At 38.3% G+C, this 27,903-nt stretch overlaps 1 protein-coding gene across 2 annotated transcripts in view; it reads right to left on the bottom strand.

Annotated features, from left to right (window-relative positions):
* The window catches only part of MAPRE2 (microtubule associated protein RP/EB family member 2), a 198,502-nt gene that overhangs the window by 57,811 nt on the left and 112,788 nt on the right, over window positions 1–27,903 (bottom strand). For both annotated transcript variants that reach the window (XM_036756997.1, XM_036756990.1), the window contains one exon: window positions 17,985–18,112. In XM_036756997.1, coding sequence (XP_036612892.1) covers window positions 17,985–18,105 — 121 coding nt within the window. In that variant the 5' untranslated portion in view covers window positions 18,106–18,112. The remainder of the gene's footprint in view (window positions 1–17,984; window positions 18,113–27,903) is intronic.

Here is a 27,903-nt window from a genome sequence, read left to right as displayed (position 1 = left end):
TGGAAAAGGTAGCTATGGAAGGTGTGAGCCTGATGTCTCCCATATTTTCTTGTAAGGTTCAAAAATTTTCTTTCCATTTGCTAAATTCAGTACAGAGAAAGCCTGGGCATATGCTCAATTTCATTTCCAAATCCTTCAGACTAAGATTGTACATTTCTAACAAGGTACTCTTTGTAAATAAATTCTGCTTCAACAAAGATACTTGAATATAACATAAAGTTTGTTATAAAAAGTAAGATCTGGCCTGTATGTGGAGTCCAGAAAGAAACAATTAGAAAAGAAACTTTCAGTATGGTCTGGAACAAAGAGCCGAGACAAGGAGAATGATATATATTACAAAATGTTACTGATTTTCTGGGAAGCCTGATATTGGAACTGGCAGTGAGATGTCCCAGAGGACAGAGACACAGGAGAGAGCTAAAATTAGAGATTAAACATTCCATGGAGGAAAGAAAAAGGGAGGTCGAAAAAGTTTTCATTCAAATGAAAAACGTATCACAGATGTACAAAGAAAACCAGGATTTTACTCCTTGCTCTGCTACTAATTAGTTGTGAGTCCATGGACAAGTAAGTAATTTCCCCTCCCTGGGCCATGGTTTCCCACCTGTAAAATGAGATGTTTAGATTTGATCATATTTAAGATCCCCCTTGATTCTGGAATCCCAGGATTCTGTGAATATATTCTTATTAGGTATTTCTTTTAAAGGTCCTTCCAAATATTACATACAAACTAAACACTAGTCTTCAAGTATTTTTGTATACTCCAAACTTCACAATGCCCCCATCATTACTTGGAAAGAAGTAGCTGTACATACAACTCCATAAACACAACCCAACATCATGAGTATCGACATTTGTTTGAAGAGGAACTGAATATTATGTGCAAAAAAAAGATTATGTGTGGAGACTTAAAAATGACATAAAACTGAAAGATCATGTTTTCCCCCAGATTGCATATCTGAAATTCAGGACGCTGTACTTCTCCAAATACATTTTTAATATCACAAGGATCCTAAATTAGATTTGGGGGGGTATATTACACTTATTACAAACATTTGAAATCAAATGATTTCAGGGGTAATAAAGGTGAATGAATTTTACTTTGACATAAGAAAAAGAATAAACCAGGAAGCTCTGATTTAATAGGCAGATTTAAATTATAATTATGTGCAATTTTAAAGTTGGCATACATTTTCCATTATTAGATTGGCACCTTCTATAGTTACTTAACTTTTATATAAACATAACCTTCAATTAACTTTTACACAAATATAATCTATAAGAAACAAAATGGTGAGGGCATGAACTTCTCAAACCAAGTATTTAGAGAAATCTGTTAGAAGTAAATCAGCAAAAAGTAGTGATCTTACATTAATCATATATTTATGGGCCAGTTACTCATACTGAATGCTTTGGTCATTAAAAAACCTGTGGACATTCACATTTTGGGGTAAGAACACACCCAGAGTTGTGAAGGGACAAATAAGAGGAGTACCTTGCTCTCTGTAGCCAGGATTATGTAATAGTTTCAGTATAGAGGAAAAAAATCTGCAGTGCAATGGTTATTTTAAGAGCTGTCAAACCATTATTCTCCATTTCCAGGTGTGTAATTCTAACATGCCCAAACATATGACAGTGATTTCTCACACTCCTTTTTTCGAGTGACGGCAGGTCTGATAAAATGCAAATTTAAAGACCCCATTTGGAAAAACTAGGTGAGGTAGGGTAAATTCCTTTTAGAAACAGAAGGGTTTGGGATGATGCTGGGTTTGATTATTGGTCATGGTGCAGAAATTGCTTAAATGATACGAACTTCAGCTATCAGCTGGCAAGACAGTCTAGTGCTGCTCAGGGAGACCTCACCATCTTCCAGGACCCTCATTTTGGCTAGCTTTATGTTGTAGTCACAGAGGATCAGAAAAGGGAAATGGTTTGCTAGAGTTTTCATGTATAAAAAGACAACTCTGGTGACAATGTGATCAGTGCTGAACCATAAAGGATCAATGTGGGCTAAACACTAGATGAGAAAAAGGATGCTTCTTCTCAAAATGTTTTTGCCTTCTCCTCACCTATATGAATCAGGCACCCTACCCCAAAGGAGGTTTTCCCAACTACTCTCGTCCCCACTGATGTGCTTCAATAGAAACAGAGCTGGTGAACGGTACTTATATGGCATTTTACGATTTACATTTTATACGTGTCATCCATTCCTCACAACAAATGACCTGCGGCTCTCCTCATGCCCTGGCTTCTTGGTGGCAACCCAGGCTCCAGTTCTTGCCTTGGGACCCTGCCTGCTCCTGGTTGATGAGTTGTCCCTAACTAGCCTGCCCTAGAACCACCATGCTTTGTGCTCTTCTCCTGTCATCTACATGCCACACTAGCCACCTCCTTGTTTCCATCTCCAGCTCTTGGTGCAATAATTAAATCGATCCACCATTCCTAGAAAGGGCTCACCAGGTCACTGATTTCCCACACCAAATCACCTCTCCCTGGCTACCACTCCCTTATATGTGTTGTCTTTCCTTATTAGAATGTAAACTCCTTGAGGGTAAAGACTGTCTTTTGGTATTTGTATGCCAAGTACTAAGTTACTTACTGAAGACTTGTTCATTCATTCACACAATAATTTTGTGAGATAGATATTATGATCTCCATTTTACAGAGGAGTAAACAACCTCAGAAGCTGAAATGATTTGCTCACAATCACGTAGTTATTACCTTGCAGAGAGCTGGCACCAGAGGCCACCAATTAGGACTTCTGACTTCAAATCCTAATTCTAAATATATTTTCTGAGTCATTCATTTTGATGAAATGTTAATGTCTTATATGGTTGCGGAACTATTTTATAATGACACATTTATTAATAAATCCCTTGGGAACAAAGCTCATTTCAATCTAATGGCCCTTTACTCTTCAGCTTCCCCTCCCAAATACTGCATTGGAATAATTGGGGTTTGGGGCTGGGGGATGTGAGAAATTGCCACCCTCAAGCTGAGGGCTGGGTAGAGAAGGGGATGCTAGGGCTGGTGATGACAGCTAAGTTTCTTGGCAGGTACTGACTGCCAAACCTACTCTATACTTGTTTTATGATAAGCTGGCTAGCTAGCTAGCTAGTTTTAAGGCTGAAGGTCCCTCCAAGGACAAGATAGCCAAAATGGAGAATAGTACTTTCTGGCTGAGCTTTGATTTTTTTCCTGAGTCCACTTAGATCCTGAGACCACTCCTTGTGCCATGATACCAATATAAGATGTCCCCTGAAGTTTCTTTTTCTTCACCTAGTGAACTGAATATTGAGTGGGTACTTTTTTGCCCATTCAAAGGGGAGCAACAAATGAAGCAAACTCAAACTATACGTTTCCTAGGATAAAAGTCCATTAGATTAAAATAAGCTTTGTTTCCAGGGGATTTATTAATAAACATGTCATTGAAATGTGGGAATCAAGGAAAAGGGTGGGGGCTCTCTCGGGTGATGGGGGTTCACAGTTCAGTTATAATTGGTTACATCCACAAATCCCTTGATAATGAATTTGTACCACCCTACAGAACGATAGAAGATCTGCTGACTGAGAACTATCACTTCTACCTTAGCAGGGCAGATGCAAACTGCCATGGAACTCCTCAGTGAATAGCTATCAATGCCACCTGGTAATTAAATTAACAAAATCATACCATGCATGAAGGGGGCTGCAGACATTTCCGGTCCCTTGGATATTTTCCTAAGGGCAGCCTTACAGATTAAGTTACAGGCCTATTGTGGGCAGGCATAGCACCTGACCTGGCTGAGGGAGGATCGCATTCCTGGGGCTCTCATTTGTCCAGTCAGATGAGAGTAAAAGAGGCACTGCCCGGGGTGGGACCATTTCCCACTGAGCCAGAGACTATCCTGAGAATTGGGACAACATGGTATATCATTAGAATATATTACCTTTATTAAATTATCTCTATGTGATTCTTATTGGCCCAATGAAACTGCAAACTCCTGGGGCACAAGAACCATGTCTGAAGACTTGTTCTTGTCCCCCACAATGCCCAGCAGAGTCCTCTGCACATGGTGACTATTCAATAAAAGTCTTCCTCATAAATATCCACAGTGACTTTTTACACCACAGCCATAGTTATTGTATTTGGCAACAACAAGAAAAAATAAAAATGGAACTAGGAATCAGAAAATTTGGTCACAGTTCTACTGCTTTTGACCTGAGTGATATTGCACAAATCACCTCATTTCCCTGAAACTTAGCTTCCTTATCTGGAAAAAAAAGGATTACCATATTTACACCTGCACTGCCTACCTCAGAGAATGTGGAGAGCCTCAAAATTAAATAATGTCTGTTAAAGCACTTTGGAAACCTATACAGTGCTATGTACAAATGAAGATACTCCCAAAATAAAATACATTTACCATAAACACTTCACAGCACCCTATGTGTTATGGGCCTGGTAGAAACATTCATTGCTATGTAAACAACGAGTGGCTAATAGGTCAGAGTGGGATCTATAGAAATACTAGAAAACCACCTACAGATTTAGAGGGGAATTCACTAAAGATAAAGCGAAAGTTTTTTTTTAATCTGTTTGTAAAGAAGACCAAAAATGCATTTTTAAGGTCCTTCAGATATCTGTGGAAAACAGGATGAATTCAAAATGCAGAAGTTACATTCATGTTCTAGTCTTTTCTCGAACAGTTCAGTTGCTCTTAAATAATGATATAATTTGGAAAAGAAAGTTATAAATTTGTCTATGTTTTCTGCTCTTTCCCTAAAAGTCCAAGAAGTAGATGTAGAGAGTTGATTAAAAGAATTCCTAAAGAAATTTTTTTTCCCTGAAGCCCAGTCTCCTAGTGGAGGGGTGGGGAGTTTCTAGGCATTTTCTGCTTGCTGAAATGATATTCTTTTCTTCCTTCAAGGTTTATCTCAGATGTCACCTCTTCCACAATATCTCTAACTGAAAGTCATATATATCTCTTTCAATTTTCTTACAGGAATGGGCTTTCCTATAGGCCAAGGTTAGGCATTAGCCTTTTCTAGGCTAAGTTCCCAGAATTTAGCCTTCTAGCCAGAGAAAGGGGAATTTCTGGGCAGCACCGGCCTTGGGACTGAAACACAAATAACCCTGAATTTGAAAATTCAGAGATCTGGCCTTCCTTCAGAACAAGGGCATTTCCTGAACAGCTCACTTCTTGGTGAGAGATCTCACCTGAGGCCTTTAGTGCTGGGAAAAGCAGCAGCCAGGGACTAAAAGTAATAATATGGAGGAACAATTTGCCTTTATTTAGTTTTCTGCCATTACATTATTTATTTAGACACTGCAGTTCTGATGCTTTGTGTAGCAGCTCCAAATGTGATTTCCTGCTAGGACAGGCCAAGCCCTAACAAGTAAGATAGAAACTCACTTAAATGTCAGGGGTTGATGGCACAGAATCAAAACACAGGGTGGCACTGAGTCTTGAGGGCCTAAGTGTGGGAAAGTAGCATTCACTGGAAAGGGAGGAGAATTGAATTGAATATTTATGTGCCATTGTGAGTCCTTTATGGGTTTTCTGAATTTGTTTATAGGCTCTTGTGAGTCCTTTGTGTTTTCTGCGCTGTTTATTAGGGGAATAAATATTGTCTTGTACCTGGTGGTAAATACAATATTACCTTGAGTGCCTGTATGGAAGCAGGAGAGTATCTTGCCTACATCTGTAAGACCTACACATGAGCTATCCATGCAAGCAATAGTCTGAGATTTTCCCAGAGTGAACAAACCCTAGTAGGGGGCATAGCAAATCCAAGATATTAGTAGTATTTTGAGGTTGTCCCCCAGGATTAAGCTCAATCCACGTAAGAGCTACGGGATACAGACATAACATTTGCCCATTTCTGGGGTCATATTATTATAGAAACGAAAGGAGAAAAGCATAAAAATGTCAGTATGAGAAAAAAGTCAATGCTTAGCAAACAACACATTCATTTAAGCTAATTTAAGTTTCCGGAAAATAAGACTTTTTTTCCTACAGGTTGAAACATAAATTTTCTTCCTTTAAAAAATGTTGTAAAGAACAAAACATGTTATAGCTACAAAAGTTTCGCTAGTTAAAACTGAAACTCAAATTAGACTACGTCCTTGGCTCTCAATTGATCACCCTCAGTGCTATAGACCATAATTTCTTTAAACACTGGTGTATACATCTTCCAGGGCTTGCAGAGACTGGGCTGTGTGCCTCTAAACAGCTTTTTCTCAGTGATGGTGGCTCATTTAGCTCAGACCCTATTAGTTCTTTCACTCTCACTCTTTTCTTAGGTACTCGGTACCTACTAATCACCCCTTCCTAACATTGCCTGTCCCTTATTATCATCATCACTTCTTCTTCTGGGGGGAAAAGAGAAGTATTCACTTCATTCTCTCTTCTACATATGAAAAACTGGTCTTTTTTGGTAGAAGTATGATGAGAAGCTTGAGGAAGGGTGGCATATCATGTATGGGAGCTGGTCTTTAGAGGATTTGTGAAGGAAAAAGTTTGGGCAGACTAACGGCTAATTAGGACCCAAAAGACTTACTTCATCAATGACCTAATCAGAATCTGGAATAAAAATAAGCCATGAAAGGCTGAGACATTAGTAAATGGTGTTGTCTTGTACAGATTCCTGCCATTATCAAATGTTTGAGATCCTGCTGGGAATTCTCAAATGTAATTATAAATCCAAGTCGCTAATGATGCAAGTCGCCCACACCTTATGCTACCAATAATAAGACATCATTCCGGCATCAGTCTGATTAAAATTTCTTTGATCCTCCTATTTCTAAAATATAATTCAACAGCCACAAGGTGCTGAGATAAAAAAGAAAAAAAAACAACAGTTGCTGGCCTTGAAGAATCTGTAATGTGCAGAGAATATAAGACAGATGAGCAGACACAAGAGCATGAGAGAAAGGTAGAATGTGATGAGGGCAAAGGAGAGCTCCAGAGAGCTAGACTCCTGCAAGAAAATTTGAGGAGGCACACAACACTCTTAGCTAGGGATGTCGGGGAGGAGGGGGCATCTGAGATAAGCTTTGAAGGAAAATAAGGATTTCGTTTGAACAAGCCGAAATACAGAGGGTCCCTTTTAGAGAGGGGTGATGGTCCGTGCGAATGCAATGGGGAAAGATAAGGCAGAAGCAAGGCGGGGAAAAACTAATAGCATAGCTCGACAATAGGAAATGATGACTGTCATTATCACGCTAGATAACATTTATGTAGCATCTTAACGGTTCCAAAAGGCTTTGTATATATTACCTTATTTGTTCTACAGCATCCCTCTGAGGTGGGTGCCACTATTATCTCTATCTTACACATAAAGAAACTGAGGGTAAAAGAGGTTAAGTGATTTGCCCAGGGTCACACAGCTATTAAGTGTCTCCGGCAGAATCTGAACTCAGGTCTTCCTGACTCCCAAGTCCAAGCCACCTTGCTGCCTCATGGAAAAGACTGGAAAAAAGTAGTTTGTAGACATATGATAAAGGACTGTAAATTCCAAGCTGAGGATTTTGAATTTTATGAGAGGCCACTAGAGGGTTCTGAACAAGGAAATGATAATTTGACTGGTGCATTAGGAAGATTGCTCTCAATTGTGAGAACAAGACTAGAGGTGAGTAGGCCAGGCAGGAGCCTATCACGGTGAACTGGGGGTGGTTGTAGTTTGTGTGGGGAGGAGAGGAAAAACATGGAAAAGACCACGCAAGTAGAATCTACAGGCTTTAATGACTGATTAGCTGTGGGGTAAAAAGGAGTGACTGTGAACTGGTTTATCCTAGTTTATCAAGCTGGTCACACATCAGACCAGTCTATCCTTCACATCACATCCAGCTTACTGACCAGAGACCCCTCATTCATCTCCTTCTCCCTCCCTTCTCCCTTTATTCTTACGTGTTGGTAACCAAAAATGGGCTCCTTAGCACTTAGTCAACAAGTGCCCTTGAATAGTTTGGCTTTTTCCCCTGAACTAACTGAGTGCTGTTTGTATGTTGGACTGGAGTAAGCTTGTCGGCCCCTCACCTTGCTTCCCTTGCTTAAGCAGATCGAAAGAACCTGTGCTTTCCCGGTCAACCCCTTCACCTTGCTTAAGCAGATTGAAAGAACCTGTGCTTTCCCCGGCATACCTTACACCCCCGCAGAAGCCGGATGGTTAAAAACAGCTTCCGTTGGAGCCAGAGGCTGCTACAGCTACAGTCACAGCCAAAGCTGAAGCAGGAGCTGCCGGTAGCAGAGCTGACCTACAGGAGGAAGCTGAACAAGGACTTGAGGCCAGTGGGTAATCTTTTCACCATAGAGGGGAAGCATGTATATGATTTTGCTTCATATCATCATGCTTCTCTGTGGCCTCCTGGTTACTCTTGTGAGGCGGACTTATTGGGCCTGGAAGCTTTTGATCAAAATATCAAAATGGGGATGCTGGCTTGTGGGTTGGTTACTGTGGAGCCTAAATATATGCTTTGATTCTTCTGCCTCCTACTTTGAGAATTACTTATATCCGGCGGTTCCGAACCTTTCAGACATATATATGATCCTCTTTGAAATTATAAACTCTGCCCTCCTAATACATCTTATAATGGCCATAGTAATGCCATTTGTGCTTTTAGAAAAGGTACTTTAATCGACTGCTTTATGGATCAACAACCATCCCTAAGACTCCCCAGACCGAAACTTTCTTCCCTGGCCACTGCTCCCCCAATAGAATATACACTCCTTGAGGGCAGAGACTAGAGTCTCTTTGTTTATATTTGGATCCCTGGAAGACAGCATAGTGTCTAACACATCTGTTGTTATTGTTCAGTCATCTTCATGACCCCATTTGGGGTTTTCTTGGCAGGGATACAGGAGTGGTTTGTCATTTTCTTTTCCAGCTCATTTTATAGATGAGGAAACTGAGGCAAACAGGGGTAAGTGACTTATCCAGGGTCACACAGCTAGTAAGTGTCTAAAGCCAGATTTGAACTCAGGAAGATGAGTGAGTCTTCCTGACTCCAGGCCCCATGCTCTATCCACTGTGCCACCTCTATTAAGTGCTTAATAAGCCCTTTTTCATTCATTCGTTCATTCATTCAACTGCTTGGTTTCCTACTGTGCCTGTTTTGTTATTATCATTCTCCACAGTTTTCTTCCCCATATTACCTTAGATTATCAGAATTCCTATAATTTCACCACACACACTCAACTGCCCCATAAAAGTAAAATACAATTCAAATATACCATTGTCTAATAAAACCATCCAAAAAAGGACATGATGTTTTCGTTAGAGGAGTAATATAACAGTTAACATTGAGACAACAGCAAAAGTTGCTGTGTCTGACACGGGTAGTCAGGAAGGAGCAAGGGTCGGGATCAATAATTTACTGTGCTAAACAACTTCCCAAAGGAACCTCCTTCTATAAATGCAGCTCTGCAACTATTCTTAATTTACAGTTTGAGAGAGCTGCTGACTGGTACGGAGAGGTTAAGTGAGTTTTCCAGGGACACAGCCAGAGTATGTCAGAAGCCACCCTACTTTTTTTTTTTAAACTCTACCCTGTAGCAGTAGTTCTCAAATTTTTGCAGTGGTACAAGCCCTCAGGTTAAAAAAAAAAAAACTTTGGCAGAAATCTTGGAGTAAAGTCCTCTAAAGTTATTGTTTTAATGGCCATCACCAAACAACATAAGGCTCATTTAAAAACACAACAACCAACATGGGATGCTTCAAGGTTCCTTAGTGTATAGTCTGAGAAATACTGTTCTGTGTACTATCTATACCACCATGCCTTCATTTTTAATATAGAGATCAAATCATATCCTTATTAAAAACATATATTATCTTTTCTTCCAAATCTTTCTCTTCTCTTCCTATCTCCCCTATTTTTTTAAAGCCTACAACTCTACTTCCAAAGATGGTTCTGGCAAACCAAGGTTCACAACTTCAGAATCATGTTGGACTTTTCCCTCTCCCTCACCTCCCGTAGTGCTAACTGTTGTGGATTCTCCTCTACAGCCTCTCTTCCCTGTGTCCCTAGAATTCCACTTATACGGCCACCAGCCTCGATTGGGTCCTCATCACCTCTTGCCTGGACTACTCCAGTGGTTAGTTTAGCCATTTCCAGTTTCTCCCCTCTCCAAACCATCGTCCGCACAGATGCCAGTGATGTTTCTAAAGCCAGGTTGGACCACTTCATTTCCCTGCTCAAAAGCTCCAGGGGCTCCCTCTTGCCTCTAGGCTAAAATACAAACCCCTTGGCACGTAAAGCCCCTCCCAATCTGGCTACAGCCCACTCCCCTTCACACACTCTGCCTTCTAGCCATACAAGCCTTGTTTGCTGGTCCATACACATAACATGCCTTCTCCCTCCTTCCTTCTACACAGGCCATCCCCGATGCCTGGGATGTACTTCCAAGGTATTCTCACGTCTGGCTTCTAGAATCTTTAGGTTCCTGCAAGGTTTCACTCAAATGCAACTCCCTTCAGGAAGCTTTCCCCCCTACCGCAGATATAAGTGCCCTCTGACATTATTCAGTGCATGCACATGCTTGTGTGGGCTTGTGAGCATACGCGCATACACACACAAATAAACATAATGTACATACACACACACACAGACACACATTCTCACTAGCTGTGTGATCCTGGGGAAGTCACTTAACCTCTGCCTCAGTTTCCTCATCTGTAAAATGCGGATAAAAACAGCACCCACCTGCTAGGGTTGTTGTGAAGATCAGAGATAATAATTGAAAAAAGCACTTGGCACAGTGTCTAGTACATAGTAAGTGCTATGTAAATGTTAGCGCTTCTCATTATTATTATAATTTAATCTATGTACAAACCGTTTCCCTAGGCTAGACTGCAGGCTCCTTGAGGGCAGGGACTGTTTTTTCCTCTTGTGCAGTATCTGCCAAAGTAGGCACTTATGAAATGCTTACTGAATGAATGAATCCTTACTGTTCGCTAAAATCAAACTGCACCAAGAAGGTGCAAGAAGGGAAAATCTTGTTTCCTAGGCGAATGAGATTACTTGATTTTTGCTTCTTCTTGCATATTTCTATAGGGTGGTGTGGTGGATAGAAAGCTGGGCCTGTCACCACTGGAATCAGGAACATGTGGGTTCAAATTTGTCTTCCTCAGATACTAGCTATGTAACTCTGGACAAGTTATTATTTGTCTTAGTTTCCTTATCTGTAAAATGAGGATAATGATGGTACCCACTTCACAGGACTGTTTTGAGGACCAAATGGGATAGTATTTGTAAACCACTCGGCACAACACCTGACACACAATAGGTGCATTTCCTTCTTTTCCTCTTGGTCATAAGGTCCCTTAGAAAGATGCCGATTCTAAGATCTTTGGCATGTGGCTTCCTAGAAGGCAGCCTTTCACAGATTTGTATTGCAGACGACCCAATGCACCAACACGTATTGCAAGCTGAAAGTGGATGTTCTAGGTGGCACACCCTTAGCATGACTTCAAAGATTCCAAAAAGCCCTCCTCAGCCACTTATTTCAAAGGCCCCTGTGAAAATGTTTTCTCTAGGGGATACGTAACCAGACACAGTCGTTAGCAGTTTCACACAATTAGTTCATCTGATTACTCATCCAGTCTCCTAGCAAGCCCTTGAGAACGTGGGACACAATACAAGTTAATTTTCATTTCTAAGGAAAGACCTGATGCACGTGATGCTTCTTGGAAAGACAGGGGCAGGTGGGGTTTATAGTCTATAGAAGACTCTAAGGGAGAATGTAGGCACTTGATACATGGGGCAGAGGGGATGCTGAAGAACTAGTAGTTGGCATCAAAAATAAGGGCAAGGGGTGGGGCAAAGGGAAATCAAAGGTGATCTTTAAAATGACTCTGAAAACTCTGTCATGCCAGGCTTGTTGTCCAAACTGCTCAGCCTCATTCCAGTCTAAGAGCCTAAAAATCACTAAGCATGATCCCTGATCCATGATTCAAATATAGAAAATACAACACATGTACCTAGAGATGAGGCTGATAGTACTTACTGACTGGTAGAACAAGTTCTAATATCTTGTATATGTGCAAAAAGGACACACAAAATTCACAAAATCAACTTAACTGAAAACGAAACCCAGTTTTTGTGGAAGGTATCGACGTTACAGAGAATAGTAGAGAGATTGTTTTATTTCAATGATCAGAATTCAAGAACCTATTCTAGAATTCCACATATTGTATCTATACATAATCAGCATCAAATAACTCATGTCCAATACTGTAGACAGTATATGCAGATAGATTGGGTACACAAGGGTAGATTACCCACAGCAAACTTAACAAATTAGGCTCAAGGTTCTCTCTTCTACCTAATATACTTCTGGGCTACCTCCCTCTACTGCCAGTTGCCATGGCTTCTGTCCAGAGAGCGCAAACTAATTTTACCATTATCTCAAGCCAAATATAAATAGGAAGGTAAATCAAACAGCCAAGAAAAAAAGATCTTACCATATGTCACATTCTATATATAAATGATAGCTGATTATCTGAACCACTTCTCAATCCTGGTATACAACTGCAACTCAAAGTTAATTGCAGCATTAACAATAATAATGGAACAAAGGGCTAAAGAAACCCTGGACCAGAGCTTGTGCAGTCCTAGAGTTTCATTACTTGCTTTCAGCGTAAGAGATGATGAGTAGTAGGACTAAATTTAGATTGTTTGGACAGATTTCATCTCTAACCTGTCTTCCTGACATCATTGTAAGCATCAGAGTCAAAGCACTAAGGACACCGGGATCAACTTATTTAACAAGGACATAGCCTAAAATGGTAACGAGAAACAGCAGGCTATACCCATGAAAGCTCCCATCAGCATAAGGCCAAGAGCAGCACAGGTAACTTCATACTCTCAGTGAGAGCAGCAAGTTACTATAAATTCTCTCTTCTCCTCTTCCTCCTCCAGTGGCTTTCTCCCTTTTATCATAGCCTCACATTTAAGGGCCACCAGGTCCTCCATCCACAGCATAAATGTCCAAGTTCAAAACCGTTGCCAGGAGCAGAAAATATCAGACATGAATCAAACCAAACAATGAACCAAAAATCACACCACATGAATATGGGAAAGCACTGTGAAGAAGTTTGTATTTATTATATCATATTATTTTAAGAACTGAGAATGGTCTCCATAGTTATGATCCTAGGAAGTGTTACATCCAGGATTTGAATCCAAATATCCTGACTCTTGTCTACCACTCCAGCACGCCAAGATGCCTCTCAATGATACAACTGAAACTCTGAGTTAGGCAATAAAACACTGAAAAGTAAAGAAGTAAAAAAATAAACCATTAAGTGGATCTACTAAGGAAGCCATAAGTATCATGAAAACAAATTGGTCAGGAGAGGGAAGAATCTACACTGATAGAAGGAGCAGGCACATCAACAAAATCACAGGTCCAGCAAAAGATGAAAATAGCTAAACCATTTTATATTTACAATGAAAAATAGTAGAGAATAATAATGTTACAACAGTAAGAAATAAGAAAAAATTTTAAAACTTGATTATTGCTTTAATTAGAGGATGAGCTATGGTCTAGAGTTCCTTTCAGCTCTAAATCTAGGATCATCTGTGGACCTGGTTTCTGCAAACTTTCAAGGGCTTTGGAGGTGGACAAAATTGATCCCTTGTTATGATCAAATTCACTTAAAACATAAAACTTTCTATTTCCTTTGTAACATCGGTCTTTTTTAAGGGCAGGGATGCTAAGGCTTACGGTTGTAACTGATTCATAGACATACTTCTTCCTGTGGATTCAAGAAGAGTAAATTTAACTCTCTGAAGATCTATGGGAAATTTGTGGAGAAGACAGAGAAAGAAGGTGACAAGAAGAAACTTCTTTCTTGGTATGTGATTTTATTGAGAGAATTTCATGAGGAATTGAATCTGAAGAGAGATCATGTAAGAGAAACTAAAGAAACTGTTTTTTTTTTTGTCATGTCTAGAGAATAACAGAACAGCAAGAACGAAGGTATTCTTACAAAGAGATTTTATTAGCTACCTTGAGTAAATTAAGCGGTGTGGGGCTATTTTCACAAGCAGAGAAGTTATCTGCTGTTAACAGTGAGAGCAACTGTGTCTGTGATCAATCTCACAGCTAAAATATTGTAAATATATATATCTGTTTAAGTATTGAATTCATTGTTAATAAATCCAGTAACTAGGGGAAGCTAGGTGGTACAGTGAATAGAATACCAGCCCTCGAGTCAGGAGGACCTGAGTTCAAATTTAACCTCAGACACTTGACACTAGCTATGTGATCGTGAGCAAGTCACTTAACCCTGACTGCCTTGCCTTCCCCTCCAAAGAAAACAAAACAAAACATAAATCCAGCAACTTCAATATTCATCAGATCCTAGGGAGATTAAAGAAATTAATATAGAGAGGAAAAATGCAAATAAACTAACATTAGGAAATGAAGTATCTCCTTTTTAGGAGAACAGGGACTGAACCTTTGATTCTACTGGTATAAGGGAACTCCCAGATGATAAAACTCCATCTACCAAGGCATGTTAGCACCTTCTCTGCAATACACTTAATAGTCTTAGAGAGTTGCCTAAAGCCATAAGAGGCTAAGTAACCTGACTAGAGTCCCACAGCAAGTATATATCAGAAGTGGGCTCCTCTGGAGGGCAACATGAGGAATCAATAGATAGAGTGACAATCCTATCTCCCATCTATTACTTATTTTTTTCAAGGTTTAACTCAAGTGCCACCTCCTTCATAAAGCATTCACAATGCTTCCTTCTCCCTCAAATTCTCCAGTGAAAAGAAAACTCCCCCTCTTTAAATTTCTTATAGCATTTTGCTGGGAAAGAGGGCAAATGTTTATTACTATAAAATGCTTTCTTGTAGCATAATTATTTGTGTGCATGCCTTCTCCCCACACCCAGACACCTGTTTGCAATCTAGATCATCCTCAAGAACCAGACTGTGCTTGTTTTTATATCCCCAGTGCCTAGCACAATACCTTTTCACAGAGTAGGCGCTTAGGAAATGTTTGTTAAATTATGTTGAATAAAATTTTATCAAGGAATTTTAATGATATGAATTGACAGATTCCAAATATTTTGTACAGCTATTTAACCAGAATACTGAAATGTTCTTCAAGCTGAACCAATATGAAATTACATGTGGTTACAATCCAAGGAAAACATAAAAGTGTTCAAAATCATCACTTTCAAAATCATCATCAGATTGGGCAAGATGTACTTGGCTAATTTATTGTATTTAATATGCACTTTGCAGATAGCATCTCTCTTAATGCCTCACAACCTCGGCTTTAGGTTTGCTGCTTTCTTGTTTTCACTTTCAGGCTTGTTTGTGATAAGAAAGGAAAGCAAACTTAATATGCAAATGATTTCATGTCCCAGATTTAATGTTCAAAGGAAAAAAAAACTCGTAAGTTTACACCCTTGCACTTAACATTAGGTGAAAATACTGAGTCAATTTCATTGTTTTGCAAGTTACTATTATCTATTTCCAAGTGTCATATCTTCCCAACCCAACCCTTCCATTAAGAAGCTTTTTTGTGTGTGTGTGCGCCTACATTTGAGGGAAAGAAATGTGGTATTACATAAAAGCTGTAAGTGTGAAAGAAAATGGAAGCTGAACAAATGAGATGCTGTATTTTAGCTCTTTATGGGCTAAAAGAGAAGCTAATGTTAATTTTAATATTAGCTGGGGAGGTCTCTTGGCAAGAGAGGAAATGTGAAAAAAAGCCATAAAAAGGAGACTTCTAGGATTCAAACATAAGCATTTAGAAACAAGGATAACATTTAATTTTGTGGCAAAATGAAGAAAACAATTTACAGTATCCAAATAAAAATAAATGTTAAATTCAGTCTTTAAGTATTTGAACAGACCATGATGCAATAGACAGAGCGCTGGATGTGAAAAGGAACATTATTTATGAGAAACTGAAATAGTTCAAATCTGATTGAATAATCATTTCCTAAGAGGGTGTCCAATGGTGTGCAGGGCAGAAGGACAGATAAAAATTCAGTCTGCAAAGCTCACCATTTTCTTGGATCTTACATTCTGATAGGGGGCCATGACACAGATATAGTGACTAGCCATTTACAGTTTTAGCTTAAATGTATCATAGAGTTACAAAACAAAGGGCTTTGTGAAGTCAGAGGGTTAGGGAGGAGGAAGGGGCTAGGTTGCCTGAAGTAAGGTTAGGGTGAACTTGGGAGATGGAGGAGAAAGGAGAAGAGTGGCAATATAGTGGTAGTGGAAAGAACACTAGCCTTGAAGTTGGAAGAGCTGGGTTTGAATCCTACATCTGTTTTTTTACTAGCATCACCTTGGGCAAGTGGCTTACCCTCTCTGGACCTTACTCTCTTCCTCTGTAAAGTAAGTGAGTTGAACTAATGAGCTCCAAGATCCTTTCTGGCTCTAGATCTTATAGCCAGGGAATAAACACAAAATCACTCTCTCTTCCCTCACACCCTCTCTCTCCAAACAAAAGCATCAACACTATTAGCATGGTATGACATTAGAAATCTCTTATCACCAATCAATCAAAAAAAAAAAAAACCCGAAGCATTTGTTAAGCACCTACTGAGTCAGCGAACTAGCATTTATTAAGCACCTATATGCCTGACATTGTGCTGTGCTTCTATTAGGCACTGGGTATACAAACACAAAAACTACACAGTCACTGACCATAAGGAGCTTAGGAGCCAGGAAGAAAAACATGTGTTTGTATGTATGCATGTATGTATGTATGTGTATATATAATGTGTCCCCTGAGGTAAGGTATACCAAAATCTGACCTTGCCTTCTGACTCGGTGACTTCAGCCTTGACTTTCCAGGGGAAAAGATGGAAATGAAATTCCAAGAAGGCAGTTCAAACACATCATTGGTATAGCTTTGGATTAGATAGAGATCCGAGAGTGACTAAGAGATGATGGGGCTATTTCTGCAGGTAGCTTTCTGAGACAAACTGTAAATTAACAAAGTGATACTATCTTTGTCAGAGAGGTACCAGGCACAGATTTATACCTAAGTCAGGGCTATTTTTTTTATTTTAAAGCTTTTATTGAAGGGCAACCCAGCTGATTATCTCTCAGTAGTTACCTTGTAACTTCCTATCCAATACCTAGATGTCTAAGAGGAAAGCGCAACAACACCTAGGCAACCTATTTCCCCTCTTTGAAACACATTGATCAGAATAGGGACCGAGGGAGGGTGGTAGTACCAGAAGAGAAAAGGCAGCCCTAAGTGGGTCTGGCTACACTCCATATAGTTCTGTTGCTGTTAAACCTAGAAAGGAAGACAAATTAGTAGGTGTGGAGTTCAAGGGTCCACAGGAAGGGGAGAATATAATTATACATGTGTTACAATTATAGTTTTTTCCAGTTCTTTTTAACATCACTCCTTGAAACAAATTCCTTTAAACTGGAGAAAAAGACAATAAAAAGACAACCTTCAACACTTTCTTCAGTTAAAGCTTCAAACTAGCTAGGTTCCATTTCATTTTTATTAATGTACTTATTTCAAAGATATATTTCTCTTTTCCATTTAAGACTTTCATTCTCGAATTCAGAGGCAGAAAGATTTCAGTGAAATATGAATTCATGGAAGAAAATACATTCTGCTTTCCCAGGGAATGACCTTTATTTCTTTAATAAAGTTATATCTAGTTTTTAAAAATGGCCCAATTTCATTTAGGATGTCATCCAACTTCCTGTAACCTGCTTCTGCTTTATCAGTGACATTTCCTTTTACACATAGCTTTTTGTCTTCTGTAATGTATACACATGGATAATTTCATTCTCTTAATACAATTTTCTTGTAAATACCACTTTTTTCATAACATTCTTCAGTTCTAGCCTAGTTTTTCTATTTCCCCTTTTTATTAGTTATTGTGCCTACTCTCATGTTTTGCTTTTTTTACACCAAAGGTATGATATAGGGTCCATGTAATTGATCAAACTTTTACCTAATAAATATTTAAATAGTCGTTTAGGGACAATTTCTTACCTGAACAAAGCTGTTCCACTTTTGTGTAGTTTAAAGACACTATGTCATTCACCCATGCAATGATGTCATGTCTGCTCATAGTCTCTTGGGTTATCGAGGTAGAATACACATTGACCGCCATTCCCCAACTGGAAAAAAAAGATATATTTCCTTTAAAATTAATAATAATAATGATAGAATTCTAGAATTGAGGCAGCCTTTCAGACAACTGTTGCTTATAACTGCCCAGATATAAATGACACAAAAATTTAAGATTTAAGCTGTTTTTTTAACAGCTGTCAACATATCTTATACTAACAATCTTCAAACTATATGGAATGAAAAGCTTTCAAAATAGAGTTGCCTTAGGGAAGACATTGACATTATGTGGGAAAGGATTGAGCCATAAATCATCCCTGTTGTCAAGTATTCTTTTGGAGTGCTCCCAAAGATGCTTTTGGTGAGCCTAAAGAAAATGAGTTTACATTCCAAAAATTATATTCAATTACAAAAATCAATATTTTATTCACCTACACCACAGCAAGTATAATGTTGCAGGACAGCAACTTGGTTGCTCTCAGACCACTTCTATCTGAACTCCATCTAAAAAGATGAATATAACAAGATAACTGATAATAACCATGAAGCCTATGAAAAAGATAAGGTCCACAAAAGGAATCAAAGGCCCCTCCCACCCTCCATGAGAGAAATACCTATATGAATTCTAGCAATAATATGTCAAATATGTCAACAAAGAAGCATCAAGAAGATCCGAGTCAAGAGGATTTTTTCATAAAAATTGAGGAATTTATCATAGTTGATACAAGCTCAAGTAACTGCTACCAGAAATAAGACTAAGTCATTCCTTAAGGATCTCAAACTTACTGATCAATGAAGATTTTGCACACGAATGGTAGAAACTATGCAACATATTACTATAGGTTGTAGCACATACTGAATACCTAGAAAGACATTATCAAATGGCCAGAATTTTATACCAGAAGCTTGATAAACTTCTTAAATTAAGAGATAACAAATTCCCAAACTACAGATATAAACCCTTGAGAATTCACTAAGTAAATCTGTTCTGGAATTGAAGTATCATTATAGAAAGAATAACTGCCCAGACATACTGCCTACAAAATCTTATAAAACACATTTTTAATGGTGTTACCATACTGAATACTCAACCTCCAAATGATATTGTCCTTTCATGCATTTTTAAAGGCCAGGTTCATTGCCTCTCATCTAGTTTGTTATAGCATCAGAATGGCCTTTTAAGTCTTGAGTAATAATAATAAATTATAATAATAACAATAACACAATAAATAAAACATTTGCATGGGACTTTAAAGGCCCACGAAGTACAGTGATCTTCTATTTCTAAATGTTCACATCAGATTAATTGATCTAATTAGTGGAATTTTCACATTATCAAATCTACAACAGCATTAATAATAATGTCTTGAATTTCTAGTAATAACCTTCTTTTGCAGGACTTTACAACTCATAAATTTGCTTTCCCATGTATTTATCCTATCATTTGATCTTTATACCCATGGATATGGGAATTGATGGTAAGAGTAGCCTGAAAACATAGAGATAGCAAACCTGGTTGCTCTGTTCCTGCAAGTAGAGGTCCATGAGGTACAGGGACAGCAAGCAGGAGGGCCAGGAATGGCACCACCCCTATAGATGCTGGAATCCTGGAAAAGCCCTAATTGGCAGCTAGACGGCACAGTGGATAGGGTACTGGGCCGGGAATCAGAAAGCCTCATCTTCTTGAGTTCAAATCTGGGCTCAGATACTTAACTTCTTTTATGATTATTATTACTCATTCATTCATGTATTTGTTCTTCCTTTGATCATCAACCAAAAAATGAAAGTCTATAAAATAAACCAGACCCATGTTTTAAATGGTTATAAAGTTAATCCCAAATTACCTGAGGAGGAAAACAAGTCTGTAGTAATCAACAATGAAAAATGGAAGTTAATTAAGTCCCACAGGCACTCAGTAATAGATTGTAAGGAAGTATGAGCACCAAATAAATAGTTGTTATACAACATGTTTTGTATCTGCAATCCCTCTTGTAAACTTCAATAAAGATTTCTTATTAGTACGGGGGATTTGAAGTGAACAAAGATTTAACTAGATCATGTGCTTGGGGCAAGTATCACAAAATGTGCTCTGGCAAGCAGTACCCTCAAATCAACTTTTTAAGATGAATTGAGTTAGGAATGGGAGAGGAAATCTTGGATGGTGGGACACCACTCCATTGGGACGGGGGTGGAGCACTGAGACCTTTGGGCACTGGAGATTCTCAGAAGGTCAATACTGAGGGATAGAGCAAGGAAGTCCTAGGCTTGTGGACAAAACTAACCTGTGTTGGGGCTCCTGAGGGAAGGAACAGTGCCATATCATAGCTTCCTGTTTTAACTAATCAATCTAGCTAATTAGGCACTATGCCCAACCACTGGCTTGGTTAAAAGTGTTGCCAGCATCTTCTAAATTTTTGTGCCCTTGCAAAGCCCCAGCCACCTAGCCCTAGTTGAAGCAAAAAAAATATAGCTGAATAAAAGTTTACATTAAATATTGCATGAAATTGCTGTTCATTAGTAATTCCTTATTCGTTTTTCATTCAGCCGAGATTTAAAAAAGGATTAATGGGAGTACAGTTGGTAGAAAAAGAAAATGGGTCAATAAAACATGGGGACGATGTTAATTAGTGATTGTTTGCTTACCCTGCAGTTTTCTAAGACAGAGCACTAAGAGTCTTGGGAATATATGTCTCCATCTCTCAATAAGGTCACTAAAACCTGGCACTCACACACATATTTTCACACTTGAGGTAACATTTTCTCACTTTTCAGTTCCACATGATTTATTCTCTAGGTTTACTGCTGAGGGATGTAATATGGTGATTACTCTCACCTTTACCCTCTTCCTCCAGTTTTGCCTTTTTGACTGTCCTGGGAACTATATTGTAATTTTATGCCATTGTTTGAAAAAAATAGTACTAGAAACAAGATTTACAAGGCATTTAAGAGAAAAACTTTCAAAGCTATTTTAAAAGCATGTCTTGATACATCAAGAGAACATTAAAATTTTTTGAGATAACTACTGATTTTTTCCCTTTGGATTATTTTTGATTCTTGGATGGCTGGGTCTGGTTAATAATTTATTTTCATACCAGCTTTTAGCTCTTCAGGCACTCAATTTTCCCTTTGATAAATGTTATGTAACTCAGAATGGAAATATGGTTTTTAAGATTTGAAGATTTTTTTCGGAAGGAATAAAAATACATTCCAGCAAATAAATAATATAAAATTCCAAACACAGATATCCATCACATAGTGAGGAAGACTTACATGTGTATTTTGTTATGTGTGATAAAACTATGGGGTCAAAGTTAATAATGAATTAAAACAAGAAAACTTACTAAAATGCCCTTCTTTGGTTAATGACAACATCCATCTAGGTGAACTCATTTGATTTTATTGTTATCATTTAATAAGAATCCAAGACAAAGAACTAAGATTCTGCATGTGGTGTTTTTTTTTAAATTGAAATATTTTACAACTGCATGGTCAGGATGTAAATTTTAGTTTGGTCACTGTATGGAACAATTAGTTTTCTTTTATTTCATACCTACAAATTGTATTTCCATACTTGCCCAATCATCTCATAAACTATAGTTTGTTGGCTACAAGACAAATTTCTGGATAGCTCAGCACAATTCATTACAACTACTAGAAAAACAACCCCAATCATATGATCTCATGATGGTGGATTAGTAGCAGCATCTTCATTTCCAAAAAACAATACAATTTTTTCCTTTCACATTTCTGAAATGATTCTTTCAGGTGGAAGCTTAATAAACTTAAATCAGTTCAATATGGAATGTTAACCCAAATTGTCTTGAGATTAAGGTTACTGCTATACAATGTGGCTTTTAAAAATTTAGATCTTATACATATTTATCTAAAATTATCTGTAAGAAAAATTACCATGAAATTAATTTTGGGCAATTATTACTACATAATATAGTGTAGAAAACACTAAGATTTTAATTTTGACAAATGTCCTATAATTCAAAACAAAATACTGTTTTTAGTTTTTGAAGAATATTTTTGGAAAGGAGGAAACATGTGCTATCAAATAAATCATACAAGAAGCCAAACATGGATATATGACTAATAATATATTAGGAGGCACTGGTTCTAGTTCTGACTTTTCCTCAGGGGATCACTGTGCAATTCTATTTTTAAAATCTCTTTGACTTTAAAATGTAAGGTACATATTATTCCTACTTCACAAGGGGCTCTGTGGAAGAAAAGACATATAACATTCAAGATACTTATTATTTTTATTTATTGAGGAATTTCAAAGAATTCTTTCCTGTTGAGAAAAAGAACTTGTGATGAGAAGGCTAGGAATGCTGAATGCGGGAGGAAAGCTGACAACACATTTCATAGCATATATCCTTATTTTTGAATCCTTAACCATGCCTTTACACTGTGAACCGTCTAGCATCTGGGATGCATGCAATTCTCCCCTGTGACACCCTTGCAAAGATAGAAAAAGAAAGTGCTGAATTCTTATTTTGTGACATTTTGTTAACACACTTAGGGGCAATTGTGACATGGTAGATGGAAGGATGGCATTGGAGTAAGTCAGTCAGGTTCTGCTTCTTACATAGCTGTATGGCTATCAGCAAGTTATTTAACTTCTTGGTCCCCCCAGGATGCTTGGAGTCAAAAAAAAATCTGGTTCAAATATGGATCTGCCACTTGCTGTTCCACTTACTACCTAGAAATATCATTCACTTAGATGGTTTCAACAATTACTTCTACTCAGATGCCTCTTGAGTCCATTCTGCCTCCTTCTGTCCAAAAGCTCAATTTAAAAAAGAAAAAGAGAGCTTATGCTAGGTGTAGTCTATGAAGTCTAGATAAGACATCTACTTCTTCATGGAATTTACAGGCTAGTAGATGCATAAGATGCAAACACAAGTAACTATGGTACAAAAGAATATTACAAGTTCATTAGAGTTGTAATAAAGTGCTAAGTAAGGGTCACACTTAGCAAGCCTATTCACAACTATGCTTTTTGTCTCTACTCTCCCAGTTATATAAAAGGCAGAGAGCAAGTATTGGTTTGCAACACTCAAATGATACATTGTACTGCCTTACCACTGGTAAATCCAGACAGGGCCAGAAATCATTCTTGACTCTAGTCAAGTGACAATTGTTCACAATTCGTGCAGGATATTACAGAAGTTTCTTCTAAGTTTGAATGATTATATATGTATGATAAATTATTTGCTGGGGGGCTTAGATTGGGCCAAAGTTACAGCATTAAATCTGGCTTTTCTTTTGTTGTTTTTTGTGTTTAAGAAAAAAAAAACATTTGATAAATTCATCTCTGACTTGCTTGGAAAGGAAGTACATACTTCTTTTTTATCTCATAAACTATAGGTTGTTGGCTACAAGGCAAATCTGCGGATGGCTCAGCACAATTCATTACAACTACCGGAAAAACAACCCCAATCATATGATCTCATGCTGGTCGATTAGCAGCAGCATCTTCATCTCCAAAGAACAATAACTTTGTGATGGAAAGTGGACCAGATTCAGAATCACAATGTTTACATGCAAGTCACTGAATGGTCTCAATTTTTTCAGGGAAATATGAGGTCAAGTTCTCAGCCTGAGAAGAGGGAGCCATGGGAGGGGTTAAAAGGTCTGAAAAAGCTACTATGGTGAGCGGGATGGAGAATTGATTAGGGAGGTGTAAAAGGACTGTCTTGCTGCAATGAGGACCCAGGTAAAATTATGTTTAAAAAAATCTGTAGTGGTAGTGGATCCAGTTGGTTTCATTCAGCAACACAGGAGGGCAGGAGGAAAGGCAGCAGAGGGTGGGCGTGATCCAAGGCTGAGCATTGGCAAGGCAAGATAAGTCACAGAATAAGGAGGCCAGAGACGTGAGAGAAGAGGGCAGGGGAGAGTTGAACTGGTTTCACAAAGATGGGGAAGGGAAGAAAGTGCTCCCAGTGCAGGGGTGATGGCCTGGGAAAGAACTGAGGGGTGGAGGGAGCGGAGGCTATGGTAGGGATAAAAATAGCACCTACCAGCAAGGCAGAAGAGGAGATGGAACTGGAGCTTAAGAAAAGGATGTTTAATGTTTAAGCATATATACCAAAAGTTGAGAACCACAGGTCAAATCCTTGTGATCTTTAGGTATATTTTCAAGTTAGAACATACATGGTAAATTAAGTGGGAATGGTGAGGGTTCCTCACAGGAGTGGGGAACCTGAGGGCTCGAGGCTACATGGGGCCTTCTAGGTCCTTGAATGCAGACTGTTAGAGGGATTTGTTCTGTGAAGTTTGGATTCAGTAAAATGGCCACACTTGAGGACCTGGAGGGCCACATATGGCCTTGAGGCTGCAGGTTCCCCACCCGCTGTAGCAAAACATGTTTCATTTAAACCCATCCTTTTTCACTTGAGATTTACAACATTCAAAATTCTCCTGCCCAAATGGCTTCTTCTAGACTTGTCTTCATAGGAGAAGGCTGTTGTTGCAAGGATCAAATGAGATAATACTTTCAAATTGATTAATTAGCACAGTGCCTGGCACATCCTAAGTACTTAATAAATGCTTGTTCCCTTCTTCCTTCCCATGTATGTCTCCAATGATCTGGTTATTAGCAGTGAGTAGCACTTACATTTCTCCCTTGGAACAAAATTTTCTATTTGCTGATGAACAGGATATTCCTAGATTCAGTTCATGGTGTGTATACGTGGGGGAGGGAGGGAGTAGAAATTTTAAAATATATGATGATTCAAATGGTGAATACCTCAGGAGACAATTCTCTACTCATCACTTTCTCATTATTCATGACCTGGAAATTGAGCAAAGGCAGGAAAAAAAAAGAGGCATATAAAAGACAGAAGTAATAATTTATTTGGGTGGGGAATGGAAAAGAAAAATATAGCCCTTTAGAGACAAGCCTTGACAATAACACAACATCTCCCTGGAGACATACTACAGTAACTTTATTGAGTTTCATTTAAAATCATATATCAGGGCTTCCCTTTAGATTGGAGAGAAACTGTCATATGCATAGATTTAAATGAATAAATTGAGTCATCTCACTATTTCTCTACTTTCTGGTTAGAGACATACTTTAACTAGTCTAAATAAAAGATATTTACTTTTAAAGACTTTTTTGATGTTTCTGTCACTGAATTAGGTTAGGGAATACAAAACTAAGGTAAATTTCCTCTTCTAGACCTAGACATCGAGCCTCTTTTGGTAGTGACTACCAGGTGAATGGTGATACCTGCTTAGGCTAAACTCCAGTTCAGTAGTTAAATTTACTTCATGAAGAGATAACGGAAAAGTATAATGACACAACAAATGATGCAAATAATTTTTAAAAAAACATTTAATTTTATTTAAACAACATAGAGGAAATGATTTTTTAAAAAATAAGCAATTTACAAATTAATGGAAAACAAACTAATATGATTTATATATCTTTGCTACACTATTAGCAAACTGTGATTATATAAACTTTCAAAAATCATTAAATACAACAGCTGATGTGGTCTTGGTAGAGGCCCTTTTATTTTACAGATGAGGAAACTTGTCTAATTAATAAAAAAAAATAAGCAGAAATAGAACCCAGTCTCTGATTGCCAGTTCACAGGTGTTTTTCCTTTATATCAGCAACTCACTTGTAAAAAGTTTCATCTTCTCTCTTCCATAGACATCTCAGAATTTATTCACAACTCTCACTGCTGCTTGTGATGGCATTACTTATACTCCCTTACAACCTCAGAACATTTATTTTACTTTGTGGTTCTTGCTGGTAGAAACAACAATAAAATTCTACTCATTTCTTCAGGCAAAAAGTCACCAGGCCTACCGAGCCCAGACCTCCTCATCCTGTTTGTTAATTGCCATCACTCTGACAAAATCTCATCACGAGATGGCGAGACATCATCTTTCTTCTTCACTCATCAGGCATGCTTCCCTTATGCCAGTGCCAACTTCCAAATGACATTTTCTTAACAAGATACTAAGCTCTCTTTATCCTATGAAGATTCTACATTCTATTAAATGAGTGAATTTGGTTTAAACTAAGTATATAGGTTTCTTCATGATTTTCAAGAAGAGATTACATGATAATCCAATCCAGTGGGTTATGGAGTAGCATTCATTACCATTCAACAACTTAGCAAGAATTTATTAAGTATCTCTTATGTACTGAGAAATTAAGTATTTTTTACGTACTATGTACTGATTCCCTGACATCATGAAGTTAACAATCCAGGGGCAGAGGGAAGGAAATAACATTAACTTACATTTCTATAGTACTTAATAAAGTGCAAAATTCAATCCTTACAATAAGCCCCTGAAAAAGGCAATGGAAGTATTATCACTGTCCCTATTTTAGAGATGAGGAAACTGAAGTTTAGAGGGATTGAATGGCTTGCCCGAGGCAACCCAACTAGGAAACACCCAGAGTGGTAACTCAAGTCTCAAGTTTCCTAACAGTCCTGGGCTCACAGAATCACATGACCAAAGGAGCTGAATGGGACCTTCAAGATCACCACTGCCCCCACCCCTTTATTATAGAAGAGGAAAGTGAGATCCAGAAAGGGGAATTCACTTGTCTGGGGCAATAGTGGTAGTAAATGGCATGAAATGGAAAGACTCTAAAGCAGTGATATCAAACTCAAATAGAAACAGGGGCCAATAAACTATACATAAAAGACCCTTGTGGGAAGAATACCAGCTAAGAAAACCACATAATAACATTATTTATGTTTTATTGCATTTTTATTTATTTTGTTAGATATTTTCCAATTACATCTTATTCTGGTTTTCAGGAGGCCAGCTGGCCCGTGATTGGCACCTCTGCCCAAAAGATACTGGAATAAGGGGGTGACATGAATAGACCCACACATAAGAAACATTACACCAGCAATAATATGAAGAATGAATTGGGAAAGGGAGCCCCTGGAGACAGGAAGACCAGCTAGGAGCCTATTCCTGGACAAAGCAAGATGAGGCTTTATTTTATAGAGCAGTTACATTGGGAAAGGAAGGAAGGTACACATATGAGAATGACTGCAGAAGTAGACGGAAAGACCTTGGCAACATATGAGTGGAAAGAATCAAAAATGAAAAGATGAAGCCATAGTTTTTCAAGCCCGAGTGACTGGGAAAATGGCAGAAACCAGAGAAAATGACAAGTTTTAGGGAAGGGTGAATTAGAAAGAAGATAATTTCCACTTTAGATACATTAAGTTTCAGATATTCATGGAGATATCTAGAAGAGACTTGGAAATATAGGACTGTCATTCTAGGGAGAAGTTGGGGGGTGGAGAGACAGATCTGGCAGTGACTTACAGAGATGTAATAATTGAAGCCTGGCGAGTGGATGAGATTACCAAAGCAGAGAAAATAGAGAGAGGAGAAGGTCAGAGATAGAACAGACATTCTGATTAACTGATGACAGAATGAAACTCAAAACACCGCAAGATTGCATAAGCTGATGTGAGGCCTTCAGAATGACTGGAGAGAGAATGTCCAAGGATCAGAAGGATATTTAAATTCTATAGGAATTCTTCCTTGTGAACTGTGTGGCACAGTATCAGAAGACATGAGTTCAAATTTGGCATCAGACACCAGCTATGTGACCTTGGGCAAGTCACTTAACCTGTCTGCCTCAGTTTCTTCGACTGTAAAATAAAGATAATAGCACCTACGTCCCATGGTTGTTGTGAAAAGCAAATGAGATAACATTTGCAAAGCACTGAGCACAATGTCTAGTTCATAGCACTTAAAAAATCCTTTCTTTTCCTTCCTCCTTTCCTCACTATGCCCCATCCTCAATGTGGCTTGAGTACACGACGGATGAATTTTT

The sequence above is a fragment of the Trichosurus vulpecula genome, chromosome 1 (assembly GCF_011100635.1).
Source record: "Trichosurus vulpecula isolate mTriVul1 chromosome 1, mTriVul1.pri, whole genome shotgun sequence".
Classification (NCBI taxonomy): domain Eukaryota; kingdom Metazoa; phylum Chordata; class Mammalia; order Diprotodontia; family Phalangeridae; genus Trichosurus; species Trichosurus vulpecula.
This window is presented reverse-complemented; position numbering and strand designations above follow the sequence as displayed.